We start from the raw sequence: 27,648 nt of genomic DNA, 5'->3' as shown, positions 1-27,648 counted from the left end.
AATCTGGAATTTTATCAAAAAATATGTGCGCGTATCGCTAACTGGATTAAACAACTGTCATAAAAATTCACCACCAATAATAATCAGAAATTCGAACTGTCAAATAAATACTTCTCTTTACGCAGAAAATCGTCAGATTATCAAAACTTTTTGATTAATCCTGCTCAGTCCCATTATAATTTTTGGGTAGAATATAAGGGGATTATAATACTTATTTTGTATGCATATGAAGAAAAAATGCTCTCCAGTACCAGTAGTAAAGAAGGTACGAATAATTTATTTTTATTTTATATTATTTGTAGAAGTACATCTGAGATTTTTTGTTTGTAGCATCTTTTCTAATGCCTAATTACATATAAATATTTTGACTGTATATTGTTAATTAATAGTCCCTAAGCTATGTATGTGCAGTTCTTGTATGTGTCATATCTCATAAACATTCCTCATATCCGTTCAATCACTACCTTCTCTTCTTTGGCATTATCTATCACTGTGTTATTATCTATGATTTAACAAAATATGGCGGCTGTCGTAGCAACAGCCGATATGACGATTCAAAAGAATTCTCAGATTTTAGTAAACGTAGAAGAAGCTCTAGCAGATATTATCGTTGTTTCATATTGTACGGAAAATAAAAAGTTTCAAGGTGTGCTTCTGGATTCCAACAAAGGGTAGGTGTCAAAGTTATAAGGCAGTGTGTGTTTATCGATTATTGGTAGAAACTATTTATATTCTCATTAATTTCACGGTATTTTTGCAGTAATTTACCTTTTGGCGTGTATAATCTCCACCCAGCATTTTCTAAACAGACTGCGCCCGCCAATGAGAGCGATAAATTACATTCCGTTGGTCAAAGGTTCACCTACGAGGACCCCCAATATGAAGGCGAAAATTCGCAGAAATCTAAAAAGCCTGCGACTAAGGGCAAACACCAGCAAAAGATGACCGTCCGACTAAGACCCCGGAAGGTCCTGTGTTCTAACTGCCAAGGAATTTGCAATGAGAACAATGAAAACGTAGACGTGTCTAAAAAACGTAAATTAGAATCTGATGACGATACACCACATAGCACTGAGTCATCAAGGACTGAGAAAAAGTATTTAATGGGCAGTATGCTTATACCCAAGCTGTCCAGGCTGCACCCAAGTGAGATAAGTAGTGCAGTAAAGGGTGCAACTAAAATTCCTAACAAGGCTAGTGAAAGACAAATAAAAAGTGAGAAAACTACAAATGAAACTGTGACGCAGGAAATGGCGTTCGTCAGTGTATCTGACGACATGGAAGGTGATAAGGAAGACTTGAAAGACGAAAATGATATTTCCTTTAGTTCTATGTTTAGTAGTGCAAGAACTCTTAAAATATGTTTTGGTGAAGGTGAGGGAACAGTTGTTAAGATACCACCACTTTCAGGAGATTTCAATGAAGATTCAGGGGTCTCTTGTGATATGGCAAAACCCACAAAACCAGATTCTAAAGCTGCTAAGAAGGCTTTGAAGAAAGCCAAGAAACAAGCAAAAAAGAGTAACACAGTAGAAAAATGTGAGCAAAGTATCCAATCACCTAAACACATTGGTGCATTGTCGCCTCACAACAATGCATCAAGTCCCACACTAGACCCTCTAGAAAAGAAACATAAGCACAAAGTAAACATAAAAAAAAGTACAAAAGTCAAAAGAAGAGGGATGAAAACACAAGTAAGTGTCCTGATAGTGAGACAGTTGACTATTTTAGTGATATTAAAGAGCATTGTATGAAACAGAAGCTATCTATAAGCTTGCGAAGACTAAGTAGTAATTCTTATGAGAAGCAAAGTGAGAATGATCCTATAGAAAGTGGATCAGAGGACTGGGACAATGAGTTGGTGCCAGACTTCCCAGCAAACGGTACTGAAGGTGTTGGGGCTAGGATATTACGGGTATCTCCTGGGGATGTGGTGTGGGGCAAGGTCTTAGGGTTTCCATGGTGGCCGGGGAGGGTCCTTAGTGTAACACCATCATCTAAGGCTCATGTAGCATGGTATGCTTCAACTACAACATCATTGATGCCATGTGACAGCTTGAGTCCTTTCTTAGAAGATTATAAAGTGAGTATTGGTTTACAAAATATTATCTGTACCTCAAAATGTAGGGTTGTCACCCCTCCAGGGTTTAACCAGATATTTCATAGTTTGTAGGGTAACCAGAGAGTGTAAATTAAGCTTACATTATGTAGTCTGGTTTAAAAAATAACTGGAGTTTTCAGGCCTTGCCATGGTCACCATATTTAAGAGGTGGCAACCCTATACACATTGAATGATGAATGTTGATTTTACCCATATTTTAAAAGCAAGGAGGAGCAAAGAGGTTAATAAGAATTAAGAAGAGATATTTGTTAAAAAGCTTTAGTGGAAGTAATTTTGTCACATAAGTAAACATATTTTTTTAAACATTTTCCTTAAAGCAGAACAAAGTTTGCAAATATATAAATATCATTATGTAGGTATATGAATTCCTGAGAATTATGCATAGAGATAAGATTTTATGTGTTACTTGAGATTCTTGTTGTTGAGAAATACTGAACTTAGAAATAAAAACGCATTTTTATGTGCCATTATTCACATTGATGAAGAAGCCATGTGTATGATGTATTTGTCATGTGGCTGCCACATGTTTATTGTCTCTCACATGGTTCTATCAATAATTCCCATTGCCCATAGATAATAATTCTGATTTTGAGGTTGTAGATGAGGTTTGCATGTGTCAGATAAAAAAACTATTTCGTACAAATAGGTTAAAGAAAATTTGCGAAAAAGGGTCACCTAACAAATTTATGACTATACAACCCTTACTTAATCGTGACTTTTATTATTAATTTTTTTACCACAAGAAATAAATCATCCGTGGGAATTTGCAACTGTCGAGCTATAACAGTTCATGAGCTACATACTCACTTACAGGGTTACGATTTTACGTCAGTATTGACTGACTCAATATTTTTTACCCATTTTTGTACTCAGAGATTGCATTAGTGTGCTAGTCTAGTGATGAAAGCAGGATCGCCTAATCAAAGGAATGTGAATTTAGTCCGAGCTCATAAAGGTCGAGAACAACCGTAACATTGTTATCGAATTAAATATCGCACGTTCCTTGCTGGGCACTTAAAAATGTTTCACTCTCTGATCCCTCTCGTTAGCCGAGGCATCGGGCTCTGAGAGTGCACTTGTACACGCTTGAGCTCTTTAATTCCTGTAGCTTATGTCTACATTATATGTAAAGATTAACACCGAATTTAATTCATTCCAGATACGTTTCAACAAGAAAAAGCGGGGTCCTTATAAAGATGCTGTCAAACAGGCAACAGTAGAAGCAAAGAAAAATGAATCTCATGTCAGCGACCCTCTGGCCAGCCCTACGCACACCCTAGCAACAGTGTCACCGCGACCCATCGATGTGTTCTCATAGATGTAAGGAGCATTCGAATTTAAACAAATTCATGTGATATTTATAATTACTTCATTCTTCTGCACAAGTAGCCATGCTGTTGAGTGTTTGTCATTGTTACACTGAAAATAAGTTAGTTCTATTTTTGTTAACTATATTGCATATATGTAATACAGTATTTTTTTACGTCCATATTAATTTCGTAACTATTACCGTTAAATTTTTATCAAAATGGGCTACACTTTTTTTGTACTTACTAATTTCTAGTTGTACCTGTATAAATTCTCATTAAATGAATAGTTTTTTTCTTTAATGCTGGTTGGCTAAGACTATTAAGACCAAGACCAGAAAAAAAATGTGATATTTTTTATTCTATTTTATTTTCAGTGTACCAAATGCATTTTAATATAATAACATAATTAATTTGTTGGTATCCATTCGATATATATTCAGTGATACCATCAAAATAAAGATGCCACAGACTGCAAAGAAATGGATACTATAAAATGGTAGGATGTAAGTTAAAAATTAAATGAATATAATAGATATTTGGCTGGGTATTTCAAAGTTTAATATGGTTGACTATCCATTTACAAGAAATGGGACGAATCGATACATAATTTTTAGACAATGTAAACATTTTATAGCTTAAGGATTTGAGTGTAAAGATTTAAGAATTATTGTAACACTGCCATATCTAGCAAAATAGGAAAACTACAGTTTCAAACCCTTTGATTGTCTGCTGCAAATAATTATATTATTAAAAGCAAAAGTATTTTCTTTGGCGCAGTTTAGTAACAAAGACATTGGATAGTCAGCCTCTTTTACAAAGTAACTTAATTATGATGTAGGTATTGTTGTGAATGTGCAATAAATAAACATCTGTTTTAAAAATTCACGCTTGTTACACTGTAGGTAACACTAATGCATTGTCATATTGTTATTTAAATAGTAAATTACGTTTTCAGTCAATTCCAAGTTTATATAAATTTCAAGGTTTAATAGATTCTTAGAAAATATTCTGTACACACACAACAAGAAATAAGCTTACCAATAACTTCTGTACAATATTTCCTGAAGATTGTTTTCACAAAATTACCTATCTAAAAATATAAATGTTTATTTGATGCTAATATTCTACCAATACATGTTATTTAGGCACATTAATAACCAATTATTTGGATCTTTAATTGATCAGTAAACTGTACTTACAAACGCCCATATTATATTTATGAATATGATATAAAATTGCGAAAGCAAAAATGGGCCTAAAATACAGTGAGTAGTAGTTTATGTACAACTTGCTTATTCTGCCATGAGTAGTGAAAAAGTATGTAATAATTCTCATACTATTGTTGTATATTTTTTAATTTTATGTTTCCTGTTTGCTTTGATATCAGATTCAGTTATTATTATGTTGAAACTTATGGCCATTCCTTTATTGTCGGACTCTTGGTTTTGAATAAATATGTAAATTTAAAACACTACCTATATTCTTCTATTTTATTTTACTCAAAATAATTGTAGACATTTCAATTTATAAAGACCAGGAGAAAGACGTTTTGTTATTTACTTTTTAAGTAGTATTTTTAATTGTTTAAGGAATGCTATGTACAGTAAGAAAGCAGAAGTGATATGGTAGGTAATACAACACGTAACAATGGTATTTTCAAGAATCCAACTTTTCTATCTAGGACAATTTTCGGGAACTACGTGTTACGTTCAGTAAAGTAGGTTGTTACGATCATGTGAAAAAATGTCTTACTGTACATACTTTCTTGCGGATTATTATTCAAGGATCAGAAATAAAACGAAAAACGGACAAATAACATGAAGTCGCAGAAGCTTAGGATAAATAAAGCCTAATCAACACCCTCAATTAAAACGCGGCTTCATTAAGTGACTTCATTAATTATGCTTGTCCCATTATCGCTATTTTTTCTGAACTTTGGAATTATTATTATATTTTCGTAAACATTTTATTGGAATGTACAAATACTGTATTTTTGTATCTTCAAGCTTTATCTACCTGAAGTAGGCAAAGGTAAAATAAAGGAAGGAAATTCTGCCAAAGATAAATGATCTTTGCTCCACATGTAGAAATATTTGTTCGTAAATATATATTATGTATACAAAATAATGCTGTAATTATTAGTGTAGTCTGCTACAGTGTATAAACTTATCATTACAGGAAATGTATTTTTAAAATATAAACTCTTCACATATTGTTTTTGTTTTGCTTGCTACATGATCCCCTTATAAAATCTTAATTAATTATAACATAACTTAGTCGTTCATACCATTCTCTGTGACTTGCTCTAACAATCTATTCTATCAACTTCTGTTTGCTGTATTTTTATATCTTCTGCACATCTCATCTCGGCCTACCGAGATTTCGCCGTTCAAGCCTTGGCCAATATTCATTTATAAATTTTCTCCACCTCCCACCTACCGTCACCATATCTGGATCAGATCAGTGTCATATTAATAATAAATGAAGGATCAATACCTTCATTTATTATGATGTACATTACAAGAGCCCGAGGATTGCACAAACGAAGGGACGCCTAGATGCGAATTATAGTAAAAAAAAACGACCATAACCACAAAAAGTAAACTATTATGGGTGGTACTTAGAGTTGAAAAACAACTTTTCGTTTTTAAATATATTTTTATTTAATAAAAAAATACTGGCAGTACATAAAAACTACGCACCACGTGCAAGTAAAAAACTTTTTTATCCTATGGTAAAATACCCACTTGTTGTTTGTATACTTTGTGTTATCTGTTTGACGTGCATGTCAAACGAACTTCAAAAAAGTGTTGATCGATTTCGGTTTGGCGTTTGAAAATCTATTTCATTTATTTTATTAAACAACTTATTTAATGTATTTGGTGTAAAGAGTATATTAACGTTAAATATGAGACGAACATATAGGTCTAAGAAAGACACCGGTGGTGTTATAGACCGCAGAGATTTATTGCTAAACTTGGATGAAAAGAGTTCGGCTTACAATGCTTTTTTCATTCAAAATATAAAACAAACTAAGCGAGAATTATCTTGTATTGGATCATCGAATGCTCACGGTATTGCTTCTAACCGTGTACGTAAGAAGAAATATGTGAAGAGGATAGTAAAAGAGGCTGAAACGCCCTCTCGAGTCAGCTTGTCGCGTTCGGCTTATTTGACCCCTGACAAGTCTATTCGCGTAAATAAACCAATGGATCCTTTTGATATGCTGTTGAATTCATCCCCCGCCTGCCTGGTTAACATTCAAGAACCTAAGACTGAGTCTGTGACTAGTAAAGTGGATGCTTTTGATAACCTTCTGCCGAAAAAGTGAGTACTTACCAATATTTACAGTTTTATTTAAAACTTAGTGAAATTCTACCATACCATTGATATAAATAGTCCAGAAATGAATGCACAATAAAATGAATATAACTTTGGTAGGGTTTTAGTTAAATTGTATATGATCCTTTATAAAAATTTATAAAATTATATAAAGCCTAAATTATATAATTTTAATACTTAGTTTATAATGTAGTTTACACTGACTTATAATTGAAGAACTCTTTGTTTTAAACTTTCAGAGAGGGACGAACTTATATAAGACGAAAAACTGCAAAACCAAAAAAAGTGAACTATTCAAGTAGTGAAAGCAGTGGTAAGTAAATAAACTGCAAGAAACATAATTCTATTTTTAATAGTAACTAATTAAACCCCTAAATATCACATTCCAGATTCTGATAAAGAAAACTCGGAGGAAGTCACAAACATCACTAAAAACACATCAGACATCAAAGCATATAAACTACTAATAGAAAATGATGACAACAAAACACCAAGAAGAATAAACGACTCAATTAATAACATAGTGAATAATTTATCTCTGATAAACAGATTAAAAAATAAAAGTAGCTTTAATGACTCTGCAAAAAGGCCATATAACAAGCACAGACTGACTAGGAATATACAATCTCCAATACTTAACTCTCCACTATGCAGTACACCATTCAAAATGAAATATAGAGGTGAATCTATTTTTAAATTCTCACCTATAACTGATATGAAGGATGATAATAGTCCAAAATACACGACTATAACTGATGATAATGATAACAGTAATAATAGCATAGTATTCTTAAGTAACAATAAAACAAATGGTCCAAGAAAGACTATAGAAACTGTTCCTGCCTTTGAAGACCCCAATGAGAGAGTACTATCTATGGATAATAATGAAGAAAAACTTGAAAATAACCCTGTCATTGAAGAAGACCATAAGGATAATACGGAGGAGGAAGTAGATAATATTGAATTAGTTAGCAATGATAAAACTATACCTAGTATTGAAATTAGTTCCTTTCAGACCACTGAGGCAGAACCATTTTTTGGTTTTAGTAATAATGATGTCAAAGAGATACTAGAACTTAAATCTAATTTAGAAACCCTAGCAGATGATACTATACCTATGTATAATACTAATGAAGAAGTTAGTGATTCTGAAAGCAATGCTGAGGATAATGTAAGTTGTGTAAAAGTTAAGAGTGATGATGATAGTAATTCATCATCAGATTCCAATAGTGATGACAAGGATTCTCTATATGATACTTGTACAAGTGATCAAAGTTCAGCTGATGAAAAGGTAATAGTCAAAGAACCTATTGTTAGAATTCAAAGAATGAATGACTCCTCTTTTCTGAGGTTTTATGAGAAGATGAATAATTATAGCTCTGAGAGTGATGATAATGATAATAATGATGATTCTAAACAATTAAGTGATGAAAATGAAAACAGTTACAATGATCAAATTAGTCTTAATGATGCAGAAATATCACAAGAAGAGTTTAATAGCTTTGAAACAAATGACAAAACCGATGAAAGCAGTTTTGAAAAAACAAATAGTGATAATAATTTATTAGAAAATGAAGCCAGTGAATCTGTTGAATCTGATATGGAGGCAAGTGATGAAGAAAAATGCATCAGTTTCGTTACAACTAGAAGAAGGAATGAAGTTACAAATAATTCCATGATGTCCATTTTTAATGATTCATATGCATCATCCAGCACTGATTATGATAAGACTGTCCTTAGCAATACTGATATGAATAATACACAAGTAGACAATGTAAAAGTGATGTAATTAATGAAATAGCTAATGATAATAATGAGGTATCTAACAAGGAGTTGGAAGCTACAGAGGTTTTACCAATTAGTGAAGACAAACCAGATAGCAGAATCTCATTTGTTACTACTAGGAACAGCAATATTACTGATAGGAGAAGTTGCAGGCAAAGTAGGCAGAGCCCAATAATACCTACAAGACATTCTGTAACTATTCGTAAAAGTTCTAAATTACCTACAGAAAGCTTAACACATACTCCAGGATCTTCACGAAAAACATGCTTTGATAAACCAGCTATTGTCCTCCAGCCAGGCAAGAAATGGGAAAGATCGTTAAGTATTTACAGAAGAATTACTATGATGACTGATCATTTTGATCAATCCATCTTAGAAGATGAGCCTATAGAGAAAAAAGGCAGAAAATACAGACAAAGTGTAATATGCACGATGGAAATGCAGGAGTTGAATGGTAAGTAATAATGGTAAATAAATATATTTTTTTAATAAACTACAAACTCTTTTGTGAAGTTCCTGAATACTGGTAGGCTAACAATTAAAAAAACAATACATAATGGAACAAACTTGACACTTCCATCCAAAGTTTCAGTGTAATGTCAGGTTTGTGTTTTTTTTTGAAAGAAAAATGAATATTTAATTTATTTGTGTCGAATATTTACTGTATATGTTTAATATATTTATTAATATGGAATTATTTCAGGTTCCCTACATAATGAATCAATCAATAGTCGCAGAAGTACATTTGTATCAAAGCCGAGTCGATCTACAATCAGAATTGTAAAAGTAAGTATGGTAATGGTAATAAATGTAAAAAAAGAAATAGTAGAATAAAAGTAATGTACATTTGTTTTCTTTCTCAGGATTCTGATATTTCAAGACTTAGTTTATGCAACACGACTGTATTTGATGACTTAAAAGGTAAAACTGTTTTATATTTAAATCCAATTACATAGCAATATGCCACATAATTCTGATTACATTTTTGTTAATTTAATATAAACAATCTAGATGTCATGCTATTTTCGCTGATCGTAGTTTAGTAAGCTTAGTTCTTTTTTTCATTATCTAATGATTCAGTAACACAACTTAATCGTCCGTTAATTCAAATTGGCGCTACGCTTTAAATATCAATGGTAGTTTTAATTTTCTTTGAGACTAGTAACACTTATTCTGAGTTTTGTCACTAAATAATCTGTGGTTATCTGTCGTTCCGCACATTTCGTGGAAGAAGACGCTTCGTAGTCTTTGTCCAGAAATAATTTTTATTTTATTTTTTATTTGTAACAGCGTGTTTGAAAATTTATAAGTGAACTTTTTATTCTCTACTATTACAAGATAATAGTAGATTAAACTTGGTTTAATAGTGACAAATTGTGTTTGAACGCTCAACGAAATTGTGTCTGCCATTACTTATCCGTAACGGGATAACAGTTTGGTTCTACGCCCTTTGTTCTAAACAAGTGTTAAATTAGCCAAGTGCATGCATCTTTCCCTGCAATACACAGGTTAGTTTTTGAATAGTGACGTTTTTTTGTATGGTTTCTTTTTTGCCGTAGCGTGATTTCGTTGCGTCAACGAGACGATTACGCACGGGGGAAAGTACGTTCAAGTACTTCCTACTATGTGTAATGTCATATAGATGGTGAATGACGCGTTGTGTTTTACAGGATTTTTGAACGAGGAGTGTGATGATACTATTATCGAATTATCCAAACTCTCGATCGCTGATCAGTCGCACGAGGTCACTGTATTAGACACCTTCCATGATACTTCGAGCCGTTTAGCTACACCAAGGGATTACGTGTTGCGTCGATGCGGCCAGGCGGACGCGATACTATTTGATGAATGCTATCCGGACACGTAAGTACACCCTTAAATTTTGACCCATCTCACATTTACATATTTTTTTACTATCTAAACGAAATTGGCGGTTAAATAGGTCACGTAAATATACATATACAAGATGGTGGCATTGTTATTAAACATCTGTAGCCAGTGGGTAGGCGTCGCGACTGATAACTTTATAAATGCTGTGCCCTACATTTAAATACATTAAATATTCAATGACATTCCTATACAACTATTAGGTTTTATATTGATCAACTGCTCTAGTTTTGAACTGTTAATGTGAATCAACCAATTATATGTCTGTTACACAACTTGGTCTTTGAAAAAAGTAATGACAATCTGAGGTTGTCACAAAAAAGGCTTTATATAATCATGTCACAGTTGGGTGATTTGAGTTTAACCAAACTAAACCTTGTTTTTATATGTCTTTCATTTAGAAGCATTGCAATATATAATTAAATTATTCATACAAAATAGTCAGACTCAAAATCATGATTCAGATGTTGTTTTGGCCATTTGACCTTTTCAAGGTAGACTAAAGTACATTGTCCTTTACATTTCACAAGTTTACCTGATATGTACTATAAATATTTGTTTAAAAAACATGTTGTTTGTTGTATGTTTATTAGTCACGGAAACATGCTTTTACTAAAAGATTTTCTTTCTGAAGTTGTATTTTTAAGAAAGGGTTATTCCAGGTATATTTTTAGTATATTATTTCCTAGACCTACTAATATAATAATGGATTTAATATTTTCCTCTATATAATTTGCAAGTTCTATAAATTAACAGCTCATATGATTCTATGCCTTCTCATTTTATGAAAAAGGTAAGCATTGTTACCATAGCCATAAAAGTTATGTAATGTAATATAAGTCATTGCATGTTAATTGCAACATAATTTTTAATTTATTATTTACTTATTTTATATTAAAAATGCATTAGAAAAAATAAAACATTTAATTTGTTCAGTTTTTTATGTAAAAATATAAAAATAAACTACTGAATAATATGGATTTGATTAGGACCGGTGAGGTAAATACAGTTTTTCTTAAAGATTTGCCGTTTACCTTGTCTCATGTGTCAATATTTGAATAAAAAACTTCCATATATTCTATTTCACGATTTGAGGATTAAGTCACGTCTATGCAGAAAAAGAAAAATTATATCTGATACTATTTTCATTTATAACTTACCAGTCTTATGTAGCCTGTTTAACTAAAATAACAGTATGTACATAACTGAACACACAGATGGTATCCATTATTGATTTGATTGTAGACAAGACCTTACCAATTACCTATTTGACATTGAGGATCATGTCATGTTCAATTTGCAATAACATTTTCATGTTCAACTTGTAAACAGATTTGTTCTGCACAATGTGTTGTAAATTGTAATCCAAAGTGAAAGTTGCACACTCAATCATTTTGAATAATAAGTAGCTTTGTAATAGAAAGCACATTCATAGAAATGTTGAATAAGAGCTTTAGAGAAAATCCTATGTATCAATTTATTTTATTTTCAAAATTTCGATTATATAATTGTGTTCTACATTTTGCTTTGAAAAAGTTGTTACCAACCTGTCTTTAACCATTTCACAAGTGTTGCATAACGAAAGTTTTTGCATGGATTAATAATTACTTTATCAACAGCACTCATTGCACTACTGACATCAATTCTAATTTTCATGCGAAATTTAAAACCAAATTGTTAATACATTTACATTATATTTTTTTTTTTTTATATCATTGTTATCTAACTAGGAAATAGACAAATGTATTGTGTGTCATCAGTTCTACCACACATGTGTTTTATAATTTCTAGGCATGCAGTTAAATTACATTCGTACAATTACATATGTCACAACTCACAATAAAAGTTGTAGTTTACTGTTATTTTACTTTATTGGATGTTTTCATTAGCACCAAAGGCTTAAGCTTTAATTATACCTCGGTCTCTATAGGTGTATGACTCATGTTGTTAGGAAAATATTTCAACTTGAAGGAAGATATTCATAAAATACATTATGATTTCCTGACAATAAAATCTATAGGCACTGAAAGCTTTGCTCCATTTCTACTTACTTTGAACAGGAGCTATATCTTTCCTTTTAATTATAGGGTGTTGAAAAACTGCCACAAAATCGGCGAAGGGGTGTACGGCGAAGTGTTTTTGTGGCGTGCCAGAGATGGCCGTGCTCGCGTGCTGAAGATAGTGCCAATCGCCGGCACTCTCAAGGTCAATGGGGAGAGTCAGAAGGACTTCCACGAAATCATATCTGAGATTGTGATTGCTATGTAAGTATTTAGAAAGTTATAACTTTGTCTTATTTAAATTTTTGTACTGCTTGCGCCTAATTTGATTTTTTATGGAAATTATTATGTCGTTGCATATATTATTTTCTTTTTCTGTGTTTTCGAAAATAATATATGGATTAAGGGTACAGGCAAACACTCATCCAATCTGTGTGATAAAATCTTCAGATCATGTAACAACATTTCTCATGTTGTAAATCAATCTCAGAAATTTAAGTCATACCAAAAAAGCAAAAATTTTTCATGTATTTCTAAAACATTCAAATGAAGATACAAGACGAAACAGAATAGCTTTTTATTCAAGGTCTCCGTTAAAACCTTGCAAATAAGGGCGACAAGGTCCTCTTAGACTCGTGTTGAAATTTGGGTTTTTAGTTCAATGTCAGCGAGAAAGTATTTCAGCTGTTTGATCATAAACTTTGCGACGCAATGCAAAAATAGAAACTCATCTTGAAAAAAACATAAATCAATGTCCTTCTGAACACCGATATTTATTACAATGATTACAAAATTAATTGATATCGAAAAATAAAAGTTATTGGTGTAATGCTATCGACTGTACATTAAACTTATCTTGGTCTGCCGACTTTTGTAGTGCGTAATCAATTTAGCGATTAGACTTGTCGACCATAATAATTACGTCCTTGTAAATATATTATTAGCAATAAATGTCTTCCTACATGATAAAAATATACAATTAATTATATTTTGATCGTGAAGATATTTTAAAAAGTCTGAGTATAACTTAGCATTATGCCCTACATAACCGAATAAAAATGTACCAACGAAAAAATTATCGAGGCAAACGATTCAGCTAAAAAAACTTTTATAGCTGCTATCGTTTAAATATTACTTTAATACGTCAAGATATGTGAATGAATGTTTGTATTACTCGTGTGACCTATTTCCTTGAAAAATAAACATTGTTCACAGCTAATATATGCGTGCGATCTTGAGCAAAACAGGTCACTTCCGTACTGTAGCGATGAGTTAGTTACAGTTTTTGTTACTTACGATGTTACAGTTTCATGTGTTTTTCTATACATGTACAATTTGTACAATAGAATAGAAACATCCATTGTGAATCTAGTCGGTTTTTACATTTATTTTTCATTATTAAACGGCTTAATGAAGTCTATTGTCTGTAGTTGTAATTATGAATTGTGTGCATGTAAAATAACCTTGTCTTTTCTTGTTTAACAGGGAATTAAGCGCACTACGCGCTCCCATAGCCGAAATAAATCGCCACTTTGATGAAGGGAAGGACGTCGAGGCACTCAATCTACACGCTATAGAAAATGCAACTGATGTATTCAATGAGGTCAGTACACACAATGCTTGATATATTTTTCCAGATCATATTTTAGTTTATTGATTTCTTTCGATGTAAATACAAATAATCTTTCAGAAATGCAAATCACTGATATGTATCATTTTTTTTCCGGTCAGTATATAATATTTGCTAAATTTTCTGCTCAGCATAAACCAATTCTATACATCTTTTCCTTTGTTAATATTCTAAGTCAGAAAGAAAAATAAGATCATTCATTCAAAGGCGAGTTCATACCACTAGACAGTTCACAAGTGCAAACCGATGACGTAAGCTCTTCGAAAAATGATACGCGAAACAATGGGTAGTTACGTAATGCCGTTGTGATTGTCCGTGATGTGAATTATTGGAAAATGATAGACGACTCCTGTACCAAATGCTTAGTAACAGGACGTATTGCATTCTTTTTCGCATCATTCATTAAAATACAGATGACTAATACTTGTTTCGATAAGCATAAAACCACGTGGTAATTGCCGGTTTAATGGTTCTCGCACCTATTGAGATTTCTGAATGATTTCATTTCATACAAAACTGTTATTGTCGAGTTCTCCCGACAAAACCGGAACGTTTCGAATATTTCCGGATGAATCCTGAATCGCTGTGGATGCCAGCACGCAAAATAAACTTCTCGAGCCAAAATAAATATCTGTCGGCCATGCAAATATTTATCCCGACGCGGGAACAGAATTCTTACGAGATGCAGACGCCGTCACTCCGCGCTATTCAGGTCAAATATTGAAAGGTCGACAGTTCAAATGACTACTGCATAGCTGCCAATTATACACAATTATCCTCAAGCAAATTGCTAGAAACAGTTAACAGCTATTATTTCCCTTTATTACTATATCGACAAGAAATAATTCCACATTGAAGGTGAAATGAAAAACATACCAATATCGTTTATATTAAAGTACCACGTGTTGGTAAATGCGTGTTAATGTGGCGTAGTAATCGTGATAGTAGGAACTAACTCGTGCTAATATAAACATGCCCTAATTGATCTATAGTATCTTTAGTATTCTTCGGTTTACTCACATAAGTATAGTTTGTTCTATGACTTTCTTTAATATGTTTGCCTATCTTGGTTATCAACCAGCAATTAGAATCTGAATTACTTAAATTATAATGCAAAAGGTAATAGATTTAAAGGAGGATTATTAGGATTGTGATAAGTGAGTGGTAATTCACCGAATGTTTTTTGTCTAGCCACACTAATTCTCGAAAAATCTATCGCTATAAAAAACTTGATAAAAACATGATGAAATTGCAAGACATAATTTCATCAATTTCTTAATATTGATAATATTGTATCGCTGATTCAGAAGTTAGTACATTGTAGGAATTTAATATAATTAAATAATCATCACCAAATTCCTTAAAAGATTGATTACCTACGCGTGCCCATTCGATATGTCGAAATCTCTAGCACGTTTTGGCAATAACAACGTCTTTCCTGTTGTTGATCTCCAATACAATATATTAGTACTAGTATCTGTATGACGACATATGAGATCGTTTCTAGAATTTTATCAGCTTTCCAAACATTATTTACGTTGCAACAACTATCGATACCTTTATATCTATAAAGATGACAACTATACATCATGTATTTATGTGATAAAAAATGTTGGTTGAATAACTTGGGAATTAAATTCAACATCGTAACTGCGGTACGGTTTCGCCATCCATTTATTACAATAGTTTTTGTCTACCTGTTAACCCCAAGCCCCAAATACTTGTTAACAATGCATTCTGAACTCATCTACCTGCTTTGCTAATAGAACGCTTTCTCAACTGCATTGTCCTTTTCCGTAACGATCTCTTCAAGATTTATTATCTTTTTCTGCCAATCTGGTATATTTGGTATTATCCGTGATTTTTTATGTTAATAGATTAGTAAGATAATTTTATCCGTCGTAATTATAGACGATAAGACCTAGAAACCTAATATTTGTGCATTGATTCCTCATGGCAGTTGGTAAAAGAAATATATATCTAAGACAACTATTATTTTATAATAGTTATGATATTCCTTTATTGTTCCGTAAGTTTTCCATCGGGTTTTCAATGGGTGGTCTTATTAGCATTGATCTTTAACAAATCACCTTTGATAGATAATAACGATTCATAATTATCGGGATATTCATAATACGTTAGACAGATAACGTTCACGCTATTATAATGATTAAAAACAGATTACGTAATGCGTATTCGTCATTATTAATTTAGCGTAAACCGTAGCGATTACGAGGAATAAAGTCATAAGAAATTCCACTTAATTACACGATTCTAGGTAAATGAATCAACATACATAAAAAAATATAACAGCTATGATTTGACTTTCGAAATTCATCGGTGAATCATTATATTGACTAACGAACAGTGTTTGTTTGTTTGATAAGGTAACTAGGCCGCACTGTTATCGAAACAAGACACCACTATCTTGGCACAGCTGGCGCATAATTTGCGTTTGTTAAACCATTTATAAATTATGATCAAACAGAGTTATTTCTTTCTTTTACAATTAGTCATTGTTAGCTCTCATTCATTATGTGTGCGGTAGGTAATGCTACAAGAGAAGCTTATCATGCGGAGCTCTCTGAGAGGTTTATCTCTCGCCTGATATCTGATTCCGCATGAGAAATTGGAGGTTGTTTGTTTATACCATTCATTAAAACCCTACCCACTTGTTTTCGTTTTTCATTCTTTGGGTATTTGATTCGGTCCTTGAGATTTGAGCTTGTTTATAATTTAGCCAACTGTAGACGATAGCGTTGACCTTTTGTCTTTGGTATCCTACACCAGAGTGTAAATAGATTTTTATCAGAGTATTGCTGATTTTAACGAGTGCAATTTTGCGACGGACGCTCGGAGGAAATGTGTAACTATGTTTCCTTTTCCTGTCGTCTTTAATGTTGTGCTCGTGTGTACAATGACATTTACCTTAATAAGGGAGGATGTCTATTTATAATTCGCCGTACAGCAGGTTGCTAGCCTGCTACATGGCACATGTTGTTTCCGATGTATAAACCGCGATAAATTACCAACAAATGGACGCAGCTGTCGCTATTTTTTGCCGTAATTCTAATTTAGAGCTTGGCAACTGCCCTTTAATCTAACGTTTAGGGACGTCAAAGAACTTATGGAAGTTGTCGTATGAGAATTCCAATTAAACGAGTTTTTATCTACTTGCATTTAGTAAAAAAATGGTATTTGCTATATGCAACGTATATTCCAATCTTCCTCGTCAGTGCGGTGCTATGAATGAATCATGCTATATTTTAAAATAATAAATATTTACCTTATGCGTCATCCATGCCTCGTAAACTGAGACCTGCAAACAAGGTATATATCCAGCTATACCTAATAAACAATAATGGTTATAGGTGCTAGCTGTGAAGTGCGTATACGGCAGCTACCCAGCTCGCTTGCTCGACCTGTGGGACCTTTATGACGAGTGCAAAGGCTCTGAGAACGACAACCCAGCCATCCTACCAGCGGACCAGCAGTTCATAGTGTTGGAACTAGCCAACGCCGGGCAAGACTTGGAGAGCTACCAGTTCAATAACGCTGAGCAGGCGTATGCTTTGTTCCTGCAGGTAAGACTCATCTTATTCTTTAAATTCAAGACTGATATACATTGAGGATTTAGCGAATGAAGTTTACTCAACACTTTTCTGTGGTGATGTGTAACTACTTGCTTTGGTCACGAATTGCCTCAATAATGACGTCACTTACTTCCTCAATCTAAATTAGTCCTAACAAAGGCATGGTTTTTGTTTTTAAAGTTTTCTGTTTTGTGTGTAGCTAATTATGTTCAATTGAAAAACAGCGAATGACTGACCTTTTGTTGTAAAGTTTTTTCTTTTTGTTTTGTAATTAAACGATGTGCAGTTAGACAGTTATTTAATGTGTTATGTACAAAAGTGTCTCACAACTTTATTCTTACTTTCAACAAGTGATTAATGGTTAAAAAGTAAGTAGAAAGTTGCTAAATTGCGTTTTTTGCTGTCCATTAGCGTTTGGTCAAAAGAAATTGTAGATTCGAAATGTGTTATATAATCATTATTTTGTACTGTATTTTAAACTTTTTGCGGCATTAAATAAAGTCTTCAAATTTTTACTTAGTGACGTTTATCTTCGACGTTGCTTTTTCTGCAAGATATAATTTTTTCAAACTTTTGTTAATGCATATTTATTTTATGGTTTTGTTTTCTTTTTTTGTGTTTTTTTTTTTTGTTTTCAGTGGCTCTGAACTGCATGCACAAGTAGAGCCTCCACGGAAGATAAGTGATATTCTATTTCAAGTTGTAATGTATCTTGACTAGATTATCACTTATCATCTGCGGTCGGCTTTTCGCGCTTTACATGTACCCAACCAGTGTGTGGAGTTTTTGTTATTATTTTTAACATCGTAGCATGTGTTTTATTTAACTTTATATCTGTGTTTCAATGTTGTATGTTTTGTACGTAACTTATGATTATTATTATTTTACATGTTTAATATTAACCCTAGAAAGATAGTCTGCGTAAAATTGACGCATGCATTCTTGAAATATTGCTCTCTCTTTCTAAATAGCGCGAATCCGTCGCTGTGCGTTTAGGACATCTCAGTCGCCGCTTGGAGCTCCCGTGAGGCGTGCTTGTCAATGCGGTAAGTGTCACTGATTTTGAACTATAACGACCGCGTGAGTCAAAATGACGCATGATTATCTTTTACGTGACTTTTAAGATTTAACTCATACGATAATTATATTGTTATTTCATGTTCTACTTACGTGATAACTTATTATATATATATTTTCTTGTTATAGATATCGTGACTAATATATAATAAAATGGGTAGTTCTTTAGACGATGAGCATATCCTCTCTGCTCTTCTGCAAAGCGATGACGAGCTTGTTGGTGAGGATTCTGACAGTGAAATATCAGATCACGTAAGTGAAGATGACGTCCAGAGCGATACAGAAGAAGCGTTTATAGATGAGGTACATGAAGTGCAGCCAACGTCAAGCGGTAGTGAAATATTAGACGAACAAAATGTTATTGAACAACCAGGTTCTTCATTGGCTTCTAACAAAATCTTGACCTTGCCACAGAGGACTATTAGAGGTAAGAATAAACATTGTTGGTCAACTTCAAAGTCCACGAGGCGTAGCCGAGTCTCTGCACTGAACATTGTCAGATCTCAAAGAGGTCCGACGCGTATGTGCCGCAATATATATGACCCACTTTTATGCTTCAAACTATTTTTTACTGATGAGATAATTTCGGAAATTGTAAAATGGACAAATGCTGAGATATCATTGAAACGTCGGGAATCTATGACAGGTGCTACATTTCGTGACACGAATGAAGATGAAATCTATGCTTTCTTTGGTATTCTGGTAATGACAGCAGTGAGAAAAGATAACCACATGTCCACAGATGACCTCTTTGATCGATCTTTGTCAATGGTGTACGTCTCTGTAATGAGTCGTGATCGTTTTGATTTTTTGATACGATGTCTTAGAATGGATGACAAAAGTATACGGCCCACACTTCGAGAAAACGATGTATTTACTCCTGTTAGAAAAATATGGGATCTCTTTATCCATCAGTGCATACAAAATTACACTCCAGGGGCTCATTTGACCATAGATGAACAGTTACTTGGTTTTAGAGGACGGTGTCCGTTTAGGATGTATATCCCAAACAAGCCAAGTAAGTATGGAATAAAAAATCCTCATGATGTGTGACAGTGGTACAAAGTATATGATAAATGGAATGCCTTATTTGGGAAGAGGAACACAGACCAACGGAGTACCACTCGGTGAATACTACGTGAAGGAGTTATCAAAGCCTGTGCACGGTAGTTGTCGTAATATTACGTGTGACAATTGGTTCACCTCAATCCCTTTGGCAAAAAACTTACTACAAGAACCGTATAAGTTAACCATTGTGGGAACCGTGCGATCAAACAAACGCGAGATACCGGAAGTACTGAAAAACAGTCGCTCCAGGCCAGTGGGAACATCGATGTTTTGTTTTGACGGACCCCTTACTCTCGTCTCATATAAACCGAAGCCAGCTAAGATGGTATACTTATTATCATCTTGTGATGAGGATGCTTCTATCAACGAAAGTACCGGTAAACCGCAAATGGTTATGTATTATAATCAAACTAAAGGCGGAGTGGACACGCTAGACCAAATGTGTTCTGTGATGACCTGCAGTAGGAAGACGAATAGGTGGCCTATGGCATTATTGTACGGAATGATAAACATTGCCTGCATAAATTCTTTTATTATATACAGCCATAATGTCAGTAGCAAGGGAGAAAAGGTTCAAAGTCGCAAAAAATTTATGAGAAACCTTTACATGAGCCTGACGTCATCGTTTATGCGTAAGCGTTTAGAAGCTCCTACTTTGAAGAGATATTTGCGCGATAATATCTCTAATATTTTGCCAAATGAAGTGCCTGGTACATCAGATGACAGTACTGAAGAGCCAGTAACGAAAAAACGTACTTACTGTACTTACTGCCCCTCTAAAATAAGGCGAAAGGCAAATGCATCGTGCAAAAAATGCAAAAAAGTTATTTGTCGAGAGCATAATATTGATATGTGCCAAAGTTGTTTCTGACTGACTAATAAGTATAATTTGTTTCTATTATGTATAAGTTAAGCTAATTACTTATTTTATAATACAACATGACTGTTTTTAAAGTACAAAATAAGTTTATTTTTGTAAAAGAGAGAATGTTTAAAAGTTTTGTTACTTTATAGAAGAAATTTTGAGTTTTTGTTTTTTTTTAATAAATAAATAAACATAAATAAATAGTTTGTTGAATTTATTATTAGTATGTAAGTGTAAATATAATAAAACTTAATATCTATTCAAATTAATAAATAAACCTCGATATACAGACCGATAAAACACATGCGTCAATTTTACGCATGATTATCTTTAACGTACGTCACAATATGATTATCTTTCTAGGGTTAAACGATATTGTTTACAATCGCAATGTGTAAATTTCGTATTTAAATGTTTTGTTTTGAACGGACATTGTTTTCGATCTCACTTAAAATAAGTTTGTAACGATGTTCTCGTGTTGTTAGGTGGCGTATGGTCTGGCAGTTGCCGAGGAAGCCTTCCAGTTTGAGCATAGAGATCTCCACTGGGGTAACGTGCTGATCGCACCAACTGATCAGAAGGTAAGAATTACACATATGCCATACAATGTTACAATATACTGAGACCCATCCGGGTGGCAACGGAAGGCTTCCTTACTAGAAGGGGTTTAAGCGATTTCTTTCCTTTAAGTATATAATTCGTTACATATTCGTAGTGCAAAGGCATCTTTTTTTATTACTTGTAGGATTGTCTGCAATTTAGTTAGTGTTATCTTTTATCACAGTAATGAGCAAGAGTACTCTCGAAAGATAAACTGTTCATGAATTCCAGTATGTGCCATCTCTTTCTCGTTTTCATTAGTTTCTGAGTATTCAATAAAATATCTTGGCTTTAAAGATATAATATTAAAGATCATAAGGTTATACTCTTACATACATGATATAGGTCGCGATAAATAAAAACCTGACAATGAACGTGTTTTCCGCCTGCGAATGGATGGTAATTTGACGTATCACCGAGAGACGCACGCCAGATTATGGCGTAGTGTTGACAGCGTTTGATAAAACATAATTATTCAATTCAATAATAACAGCTTTACCTCGGGTAACTAGTATAGCTATAGCATTGTGCAAGTAAATGAGTTTACTTAAGTTTATTTAATTAAATACATAACGAAACAATTCGAATTCATTAATGTATAGGTTTAGGATTAATTAATTGACAAGTTGACAAGGAATTAGTGTCAATAGTCCAGTGCCTAGGCTCGACGAACTGAACAAAATGATAAATTGAACAAATCCTTTTTGTACGTTTTTAATGAATTGCAATTTGCGCGCTAAAATAATACGTGCACACGTTGTATTTGTTTATCTACACATACTTTCTATCTACCGATTCTTCTTGGAACGACTGTTCATTAGACCTTTCATCATATACTGAGGGTTAAAGCAATATATTAGCTTGTTAGAATAAAACCAACTCAAATTACAAAGTACGACAACCGAGGTCAAAGTCTATCTCTAAGACACAGATAGGTCTACAATATAACTAGAATACTATCAACTTTGTCTAGAAACTTGCCGCTATTGTACTTTGTACCTACTACATAATTACAGAGTATTTTAACCTTGCAAATACCAGTCACCTTAAGGGTGTATGACATGGAGGGCAAGTCGTCCCGTCTGGGGTGACGGGGTGAACGAACTCTGATAGACCGGCCTGATAGCTGATAAACCACTTTTTGTTAAACCACACTGACGCCTGTCTAACGGCAATAATTAGTTTCTTAATGATCTTCTAGTCTGTTATTTAAATTATTCAGCGATATAGGATGACTAATATCCTTTTGAGATAGCAGTTTGCCGTGGCCAGTTTGAAAGAAAATATTGCGCAATAATATTAAGTTGGCAAATTTGGGAAATCAATATTTTCTCTGCTAGCTTAGTTGTTGCTGGTTCAGACAATTTTTCCATACAGTACTTTTAGTTATAAACATATTCTTTGTCACAAAACTGTTTAAGCGTTTTCTCTTCAATTTCGTTCCCAGAACTACGTTTAATAAATTGTTATTTGGCCAACTGCCAAAACCGTTTCGTGCTCTTGATCGTGACGTCTGTTTCCACCTTAGGTATTTCCGTATTCAATTCGACTTTGCCGTTCATTGAAAATATTTTATAATTCATTTTAGCAGGTACTTCAGATCATTATGTTACCTTCTTGGATTCATTCCTAAAAAAAAATGTCTTTGATGATTCAAAGAAATTCAATTTAATTCCTTCAATTCCTGGGTTCTCGTAATGTATTGGGCTTTTTGGACGACCAGTTTCATTTATTTCTCTGAAATGCTGAGGTGACTTTTGCTATGTATTTGGCACAACCTCAAATCCCGGGAATCAGATTTTTCCTATCTATAGAATTTATCTGTTCTAGGAATAAACTGAATTTGATGAGTCTTAATTCTGTTATCTGAAGAAGCGTTTTGCGTGAAATGTTGTCACGTGATGGTATTTATCTATAGAGACAATAAGTTGGACTCGCACGTGTTAATTAATTCTTATTTGTATCACGTTCGTTGATTTCCCTTGTCAGATTGATGTACGTGCTGCCCATACAGTTGCTTATAATTTGATTGAACCGCATTCATATTTTACATGATAAAATCTAATATGTATCATAAATTTAAAATATAAAGTAGAAGTCACTTCAAATCAACATACAGAGATGATAAACAAAAAACCATGAATTATGATGGTAACTAAAATCTGTTGGTTTTGTACGAGAAAATATGATCTAAGAAACTACTTGTTGCTGGTTGAGGGCATGGGCTCACCGTAAAAACAAACTCTGGTGTTGTCCGAATTAGTGTATTTACGTATAAGTAGGTACAATAAAGAAAAGCTAGGGCGCGTGCGATGTGCGCGGGGCCCGCAAGGTCACTACTTTTTTCGAATGCGCTCGCGGCAAGCGGCCGCCCGTGTTCCCCGCTACCCCCGCCCGCATCTGCCGGCGCGCACGTCGCACGTCCTTTACAATTAGGTATTTTAAGGTAATAAAAAAAAAAATACAATGATAGAAAATAAAATAATCTTAATTTACGTCGTTTACAATATCTCCGCCCAGTGTCAATACCTACTATTGACACTATTATGCAACTGGAAGTAGTGCCAATCTACGGCCGGACGAGTTAATACACCAGTTTTTAGTTTTGATGTCTACCGTTCGAATTCGTCCGTCTTTCCCTGGATAGACGTTGACGACCACTCCTTTTGGCCAGTCGTATTTCTACATACCTAGGGTCGACACTACAAAACCACATCGCCGACTTTTAGGGCGTCATTTTCTAAGTACCACTTTGTCGCGGGATCAAGGTAGGCAGCACCTCCTTGATCCATCGCTGCCAGAACATGTCGGCGAGTCGCTGGGCAGCACGCCACATCTTACGTAGGTACATGTCGCTGTCGTCGAAGACTCCGGGCACCGGTAAGTTTGACGAAGTACCAATCAAAAAATGATTCGGTGTTAGAGCTTCTGCACATTCAGGGTCTACTGATACATGCGTGAGCGGCCTACTGTTAACCGTGTGTTCTATTTCGGTAAGTAAAGTCGTGAGAACTTCTTCCCGCGGTGCTCTTTCTTTTAAAGTTTTTTCAGGGCGGTTTTCACACTTCTGATGAGGCGCTCCCAGGCTCCACCTTTATGCGGACTGACAGGTGAGTTAAAGTTCCATATTATGCCAATATTTGCTAATTGATCGTTGACCTTGCTCTCAGATTCCAGGAACGAATTTCTGAGTTCAACTTCTGCTCCACGCAGATTCGTACCATTATCGGAGTACATATATTGCGGCCAACCACGTCGGGACGCCATCCTTCTTAGCGCCATTATAAATGAGTCAGCTGTCAGTGATGGGACTGTTTCAATATGTACTGCGCGCACAGTCATGCAGGTAAATAACACTCCGTACCGCTGCTCTCTGCGACGCCCCACCGTAACTTCAATTGGCCCAAATAAATCAACGCCGCAATGAGTAAACGGCCTATTATGATGCGCCAATCTACTGTCAGGTAAGTCGGCCATGCGCGGCGCGCAAGGCTTAGCCTTTCTTATACGACACACTAAACAGCGGGAAGCGACAGTACGTACCGTGGGTCGTAGGTTCAATATCCAATATTTTTGTCTGAGTTCATTGACCACTGTTTCGTTATTTCCGTGTGCACTTCTTATATGTAATTCTTTAGTTATAAGTCTAGCAATCACGTTTCTTCCGTCTAATATTATTGGGTTTTTCATTTCAGGTGATATGTGCGAGGCAGCTTCGACTCGCCCTCCTGCTCGCAGTAGACCTTCTCTATCGATGAACGGAGTTAACATACGCAGTCTGCTGTTAACTTGAATAGGTTTTTTATTTTTCAGTAATAGAATTTCCGAAGCAAACGCTTCCATTTGACTATAGCGTAATAACAATATCTCTGCACGTTTCATAATTTCCGTGTCAATCGCCTTTGTGATATTTTTCTTACATTTTTCAATAAACAATAACATGGTTGCAGTCGACCTTTTTAAACGGAGCCACGATGATGCATTTTCAGGATTAGCAACAGGTATGGTACTTTCTGTTTGACAAACATGCATGACGTCACATATTTCTTCATTCTGTATTTTTTCTGTTTCAGGTGCTGATGAACGCTGTTGAAACCAATCACTCTCGTACAGGAACTTCGGGCCGCGGAACCACTCGCATTCCGGGCGCAACTCGTATTTATTTATCTTTGTTGCTACGTCTGCTATATTTTTCTCTGTAGGTATATAGTGCCACTCGTGCGTACTGCTTAATTCATCCAATTCACCAAGTCTGTTGGCTACAAACACATTGTAGTTTCGATTTTCGTTTTTAATCCAATGCAATACGGTCGTCGAGTCTGTCCATAAGTATCTTTTATTGGTCGAAGTCTATGTTCCTTTTGTATTGTATCAGCGAGACGGCATCCAAGTACAGCAGCCTGTAACTCCAGCCTCGGGATGGTTACTGGTTTTAGCGGTGCAACTCTGCTTTTACTGGCTATAAATGACACGCACACATTGTTGTTGCTATGCACGCGCCAATATGCAACCGCGGCATACGCTGTCGGCGAAGCGTCACAAAATACGTGTAATTGTAACGTCTCACTCGCACACACCTTATTTATCTTGCAATACGAATCGTTTTCGTTTGTGTTATCTTTATCAGTAGAAATACGGAAGTACCATCTTGGTATTCTAATTTCTTTCAATCTTTGTAATTGAACAATCCATTTATTAAATATCTCGAATTCTGTACTTTTTATTTCTTCATCCCATTGGAGATTTGTCTTCCATGAAGTTTGCATTATTATTTTAGCATTCACAGTAAAAGGCGCTAGAAGGCCATAGATATCAAATATAGACATAACTATTCGTAATAATTCTCGTTTCGTAGGTATCTTCTCGCCTGATAATATTTCTTTAGGTATCCTTTCTAGTGATAAGTTGAAGCCAAAGGTATCAGTATTTGGGTACCACAATAACCCGAGAGTACGCTCGTACACGTCGTTCACTTCGCCTTTAAAGTTAACAATGGCCGGACTCAAAGTATCAGTAGGCATGTCGTGACACACGGACATTTTGTTCGACGTCCAATTTCTTATTTCAAACCCTCCTTGCTGGTGAATATACGATACTTGTTTCATAGTTTTTATTGCTGTATCGGCATCATCAAAGCAGTCAATGTAATCATCCATAAAATGATTTTTTACTATCGCTTGAACTGCCTCCGGCATTGCGTTTGAGTACCGCTGAGCGTTTAAATTCTTCACGTGTTGAGCGATGAACGGTGAACAGTTAGCCCCAAATATAAGTGATGTCATAACGTACTTTTTTATGTCTTCATCTGGGTTGTCGCGCCACAAAAATCTTAAGGCGTGTTGATCTTCTGGGCGTACTTTTATGCGAAGAAACATATCCTTTATATCGCCCGTGAGACCGATAGGCTTCTCTCGAAAACGCAACATAATACCGAGAAGTGACTCCAACAAGTTCGGTCCAGGCAGCAAATAGTCATTCAGTGACTGACCACAAGATTTTGCAGCAGCGTCGTATACAAGCCTTAGCTTTTTCTTATTTGGATTGTCAACTCCAAAGTGAGGTAAGTACCATATTTTTTTTACATTGCTTAAGTCTTCATTAGGCTCTAGAACGCGAGCATAATTGTTGGAAAATAAATGATCTATTCTTTCCTTGTATCTCAAATTATAATCTTTATCGCTCATCATTTTTCTTTCAGCTGTTTTCAATCTTCTATACGCGTTGGGATAGGAATCCACCATTTTAACATTTTCATCTTTCCAGGGTAAACCAATTTCCCATCTTCCTTCTATGAGTCTAGCGGATTTATTCACTAATTCTATTGCAGTTAAATCGCTTTTATTTTGTCTTGATTTATTGTGAACACCGATGCTCTCAAACATAAACGACTTGCGAACCAGTTCGTGAAGTTGTGCGTCAGTCTTGAGGTCCGTGTGTATCGCAGTGCAACTTTCGGCGGGAATTTGAATGTGATTGCGCGGAGAGTTCGCGCTCGTGGGTACATCCTGTGTGTGCGTAGCTGTCGTCGTAGTGGTAACAGCGACGCCACCGCCTATGCTATCGGCGGCGGGAGGACTACAGGCGACGAGCGCAGCGTTGTTTGCTTGTTGTTCCGTCGCCGTTATCATTACGCATTCGGGTGATAATAGTTGACTTTGGTTGCGGTACACGCCATGTATGCACCACCCTAATGGGGTTAAAGTCGCACAGGGTTCACTTTTCTTATTATGGCCCATTATTTTTTTATTGGGGATATTAAATGATAATTATCTTGTCCAATTAATAATGTTGGTTTCACGTCCTTAAGACACGTTAATTTAGCACTTATTTGATATAATGTTTATATAATAATAATAATAATAATAATAA

At 34.7% G+C, this 27,648-nt stretch overlaps 2 protein-coding genes and 1 pseudogene across 2 annotated transcripts; 2 read left to right on the top strand and 1 right to left on the bottom strand.

The window, feature by feature from the left end:
• The first annotated feature begins 390 nt into the window (after nucleotides 1-390).
• Nucleotides 391-4,125, top strand: LOC113507046 (annotated as a pseudogene).
• A 2,215-nt stretch (nucleotides 4,126-6,340) lies between these two features.
• On the top strand, nucleotides 6,341-21,405 carry LOC113507047. The gene is made up of 11 exons (XM_026889899.1): nucleotides 6,341-6,759; nucleotides 7,014-7,087; nucleotides 7,164-8,380; nucleotides 8,533-9,013; nucleotides 9,263-9,345; nucleotides 9,423-9,480; nucleotides 10,230-10,422; nucleotides 12,534-12,710; nucleotides 13,932-14,049; nucleotides 17,448-17,660; nucleotides 21,165-21,405. The coding sequence occupies exons 1-11, from the start codon at nucleotides 6,341-6,343 to the stop codon at nucleotides 21,300-21,302; spliced, it is 3,171 nt and encodes a 1,056-aa protein (XP_026745700.1). The 3' UTR covers nucleotides 21,303-21,405.
• A 2,910-nt stretch (nucleotides 21,406-24,315) lies between these two features.
• On the bottom strand, nucleotides 24,316-27,407 carry LOC113507048. Its single transcript, XM_026889900.1, has 2 exons — nucleotides 25,588-27,407; nucleotides 24,316-25,531 (listed from the first exon to the last, which is right to left on the bottom strand). The coding sequence occupies exons 1-2, from the start codon at nucleotides 27,405-27,407 to the stop codon at nucleotides 24,316-24,318; spliced, it is 3,036 nt and encodes a 1,011-aa protein (XP_026745701.1).
• Nucleotides 27,408-27,648: the final 241 nt, after the last annotated feature.

Source organism: Trichoplusia ni, unplaced genomic scaffold (genome assembly GCF_003590095.1).
Source record: "Trichoplusia ni isolate ovarian cell line Hi5 unplaced genomic scaffold, tn1 tig00000407, whole genome shotgun sequence".
Taxonomy (NCBI): Eukaryota; Metazoa; Arthropoda; class Insecta; order Lepidoptera; family Noctuidae; genus Trichoplusia; species Trichoplusia ni.
Note: the sequence above shows the minus strand (reverse complement) of the source record. Positions and strands in the feature narration are given on the sequence as shown.

Bases quoted from the DNA above. Each gene is read 5' to 3' on its own strand.
- LOC113507048 (XM_026889900.1), bottom strand. From the start codon at position 27,407: ATGATAACGGCGACGGAACAACAAGCAAACAACGCTGCGCTCGTCGCC. The intron at 25,532-25,587 runs GTATTGCATTGG...TGTAGCCAACAG, and splicing joins TATGGACAGACTCGACGACC to ACTTGGTGAATTGGATGAAT.
- LOC113507047 (XM_026889899.1), top strand. From the start codon at position 6,341: ATGAGACGAACATATAGGTCTAAGAAAGACACCGGTGGTGTTATAGAC. The intron at 9,346-9,422 runs GTAAGTATGGTA...TTTCTTTCTCAG, and splicing joins CTACAATCAGAATTGTAAAA to GATTCTGATATTTCAAGACT. The intron at 10,423-12,533 runs GTAAGTACACCC...TTTTAATTATAG, and splicing joins GATGAATGCTATCCGGACAC to GGTGTTGAAAAACTGCCACA.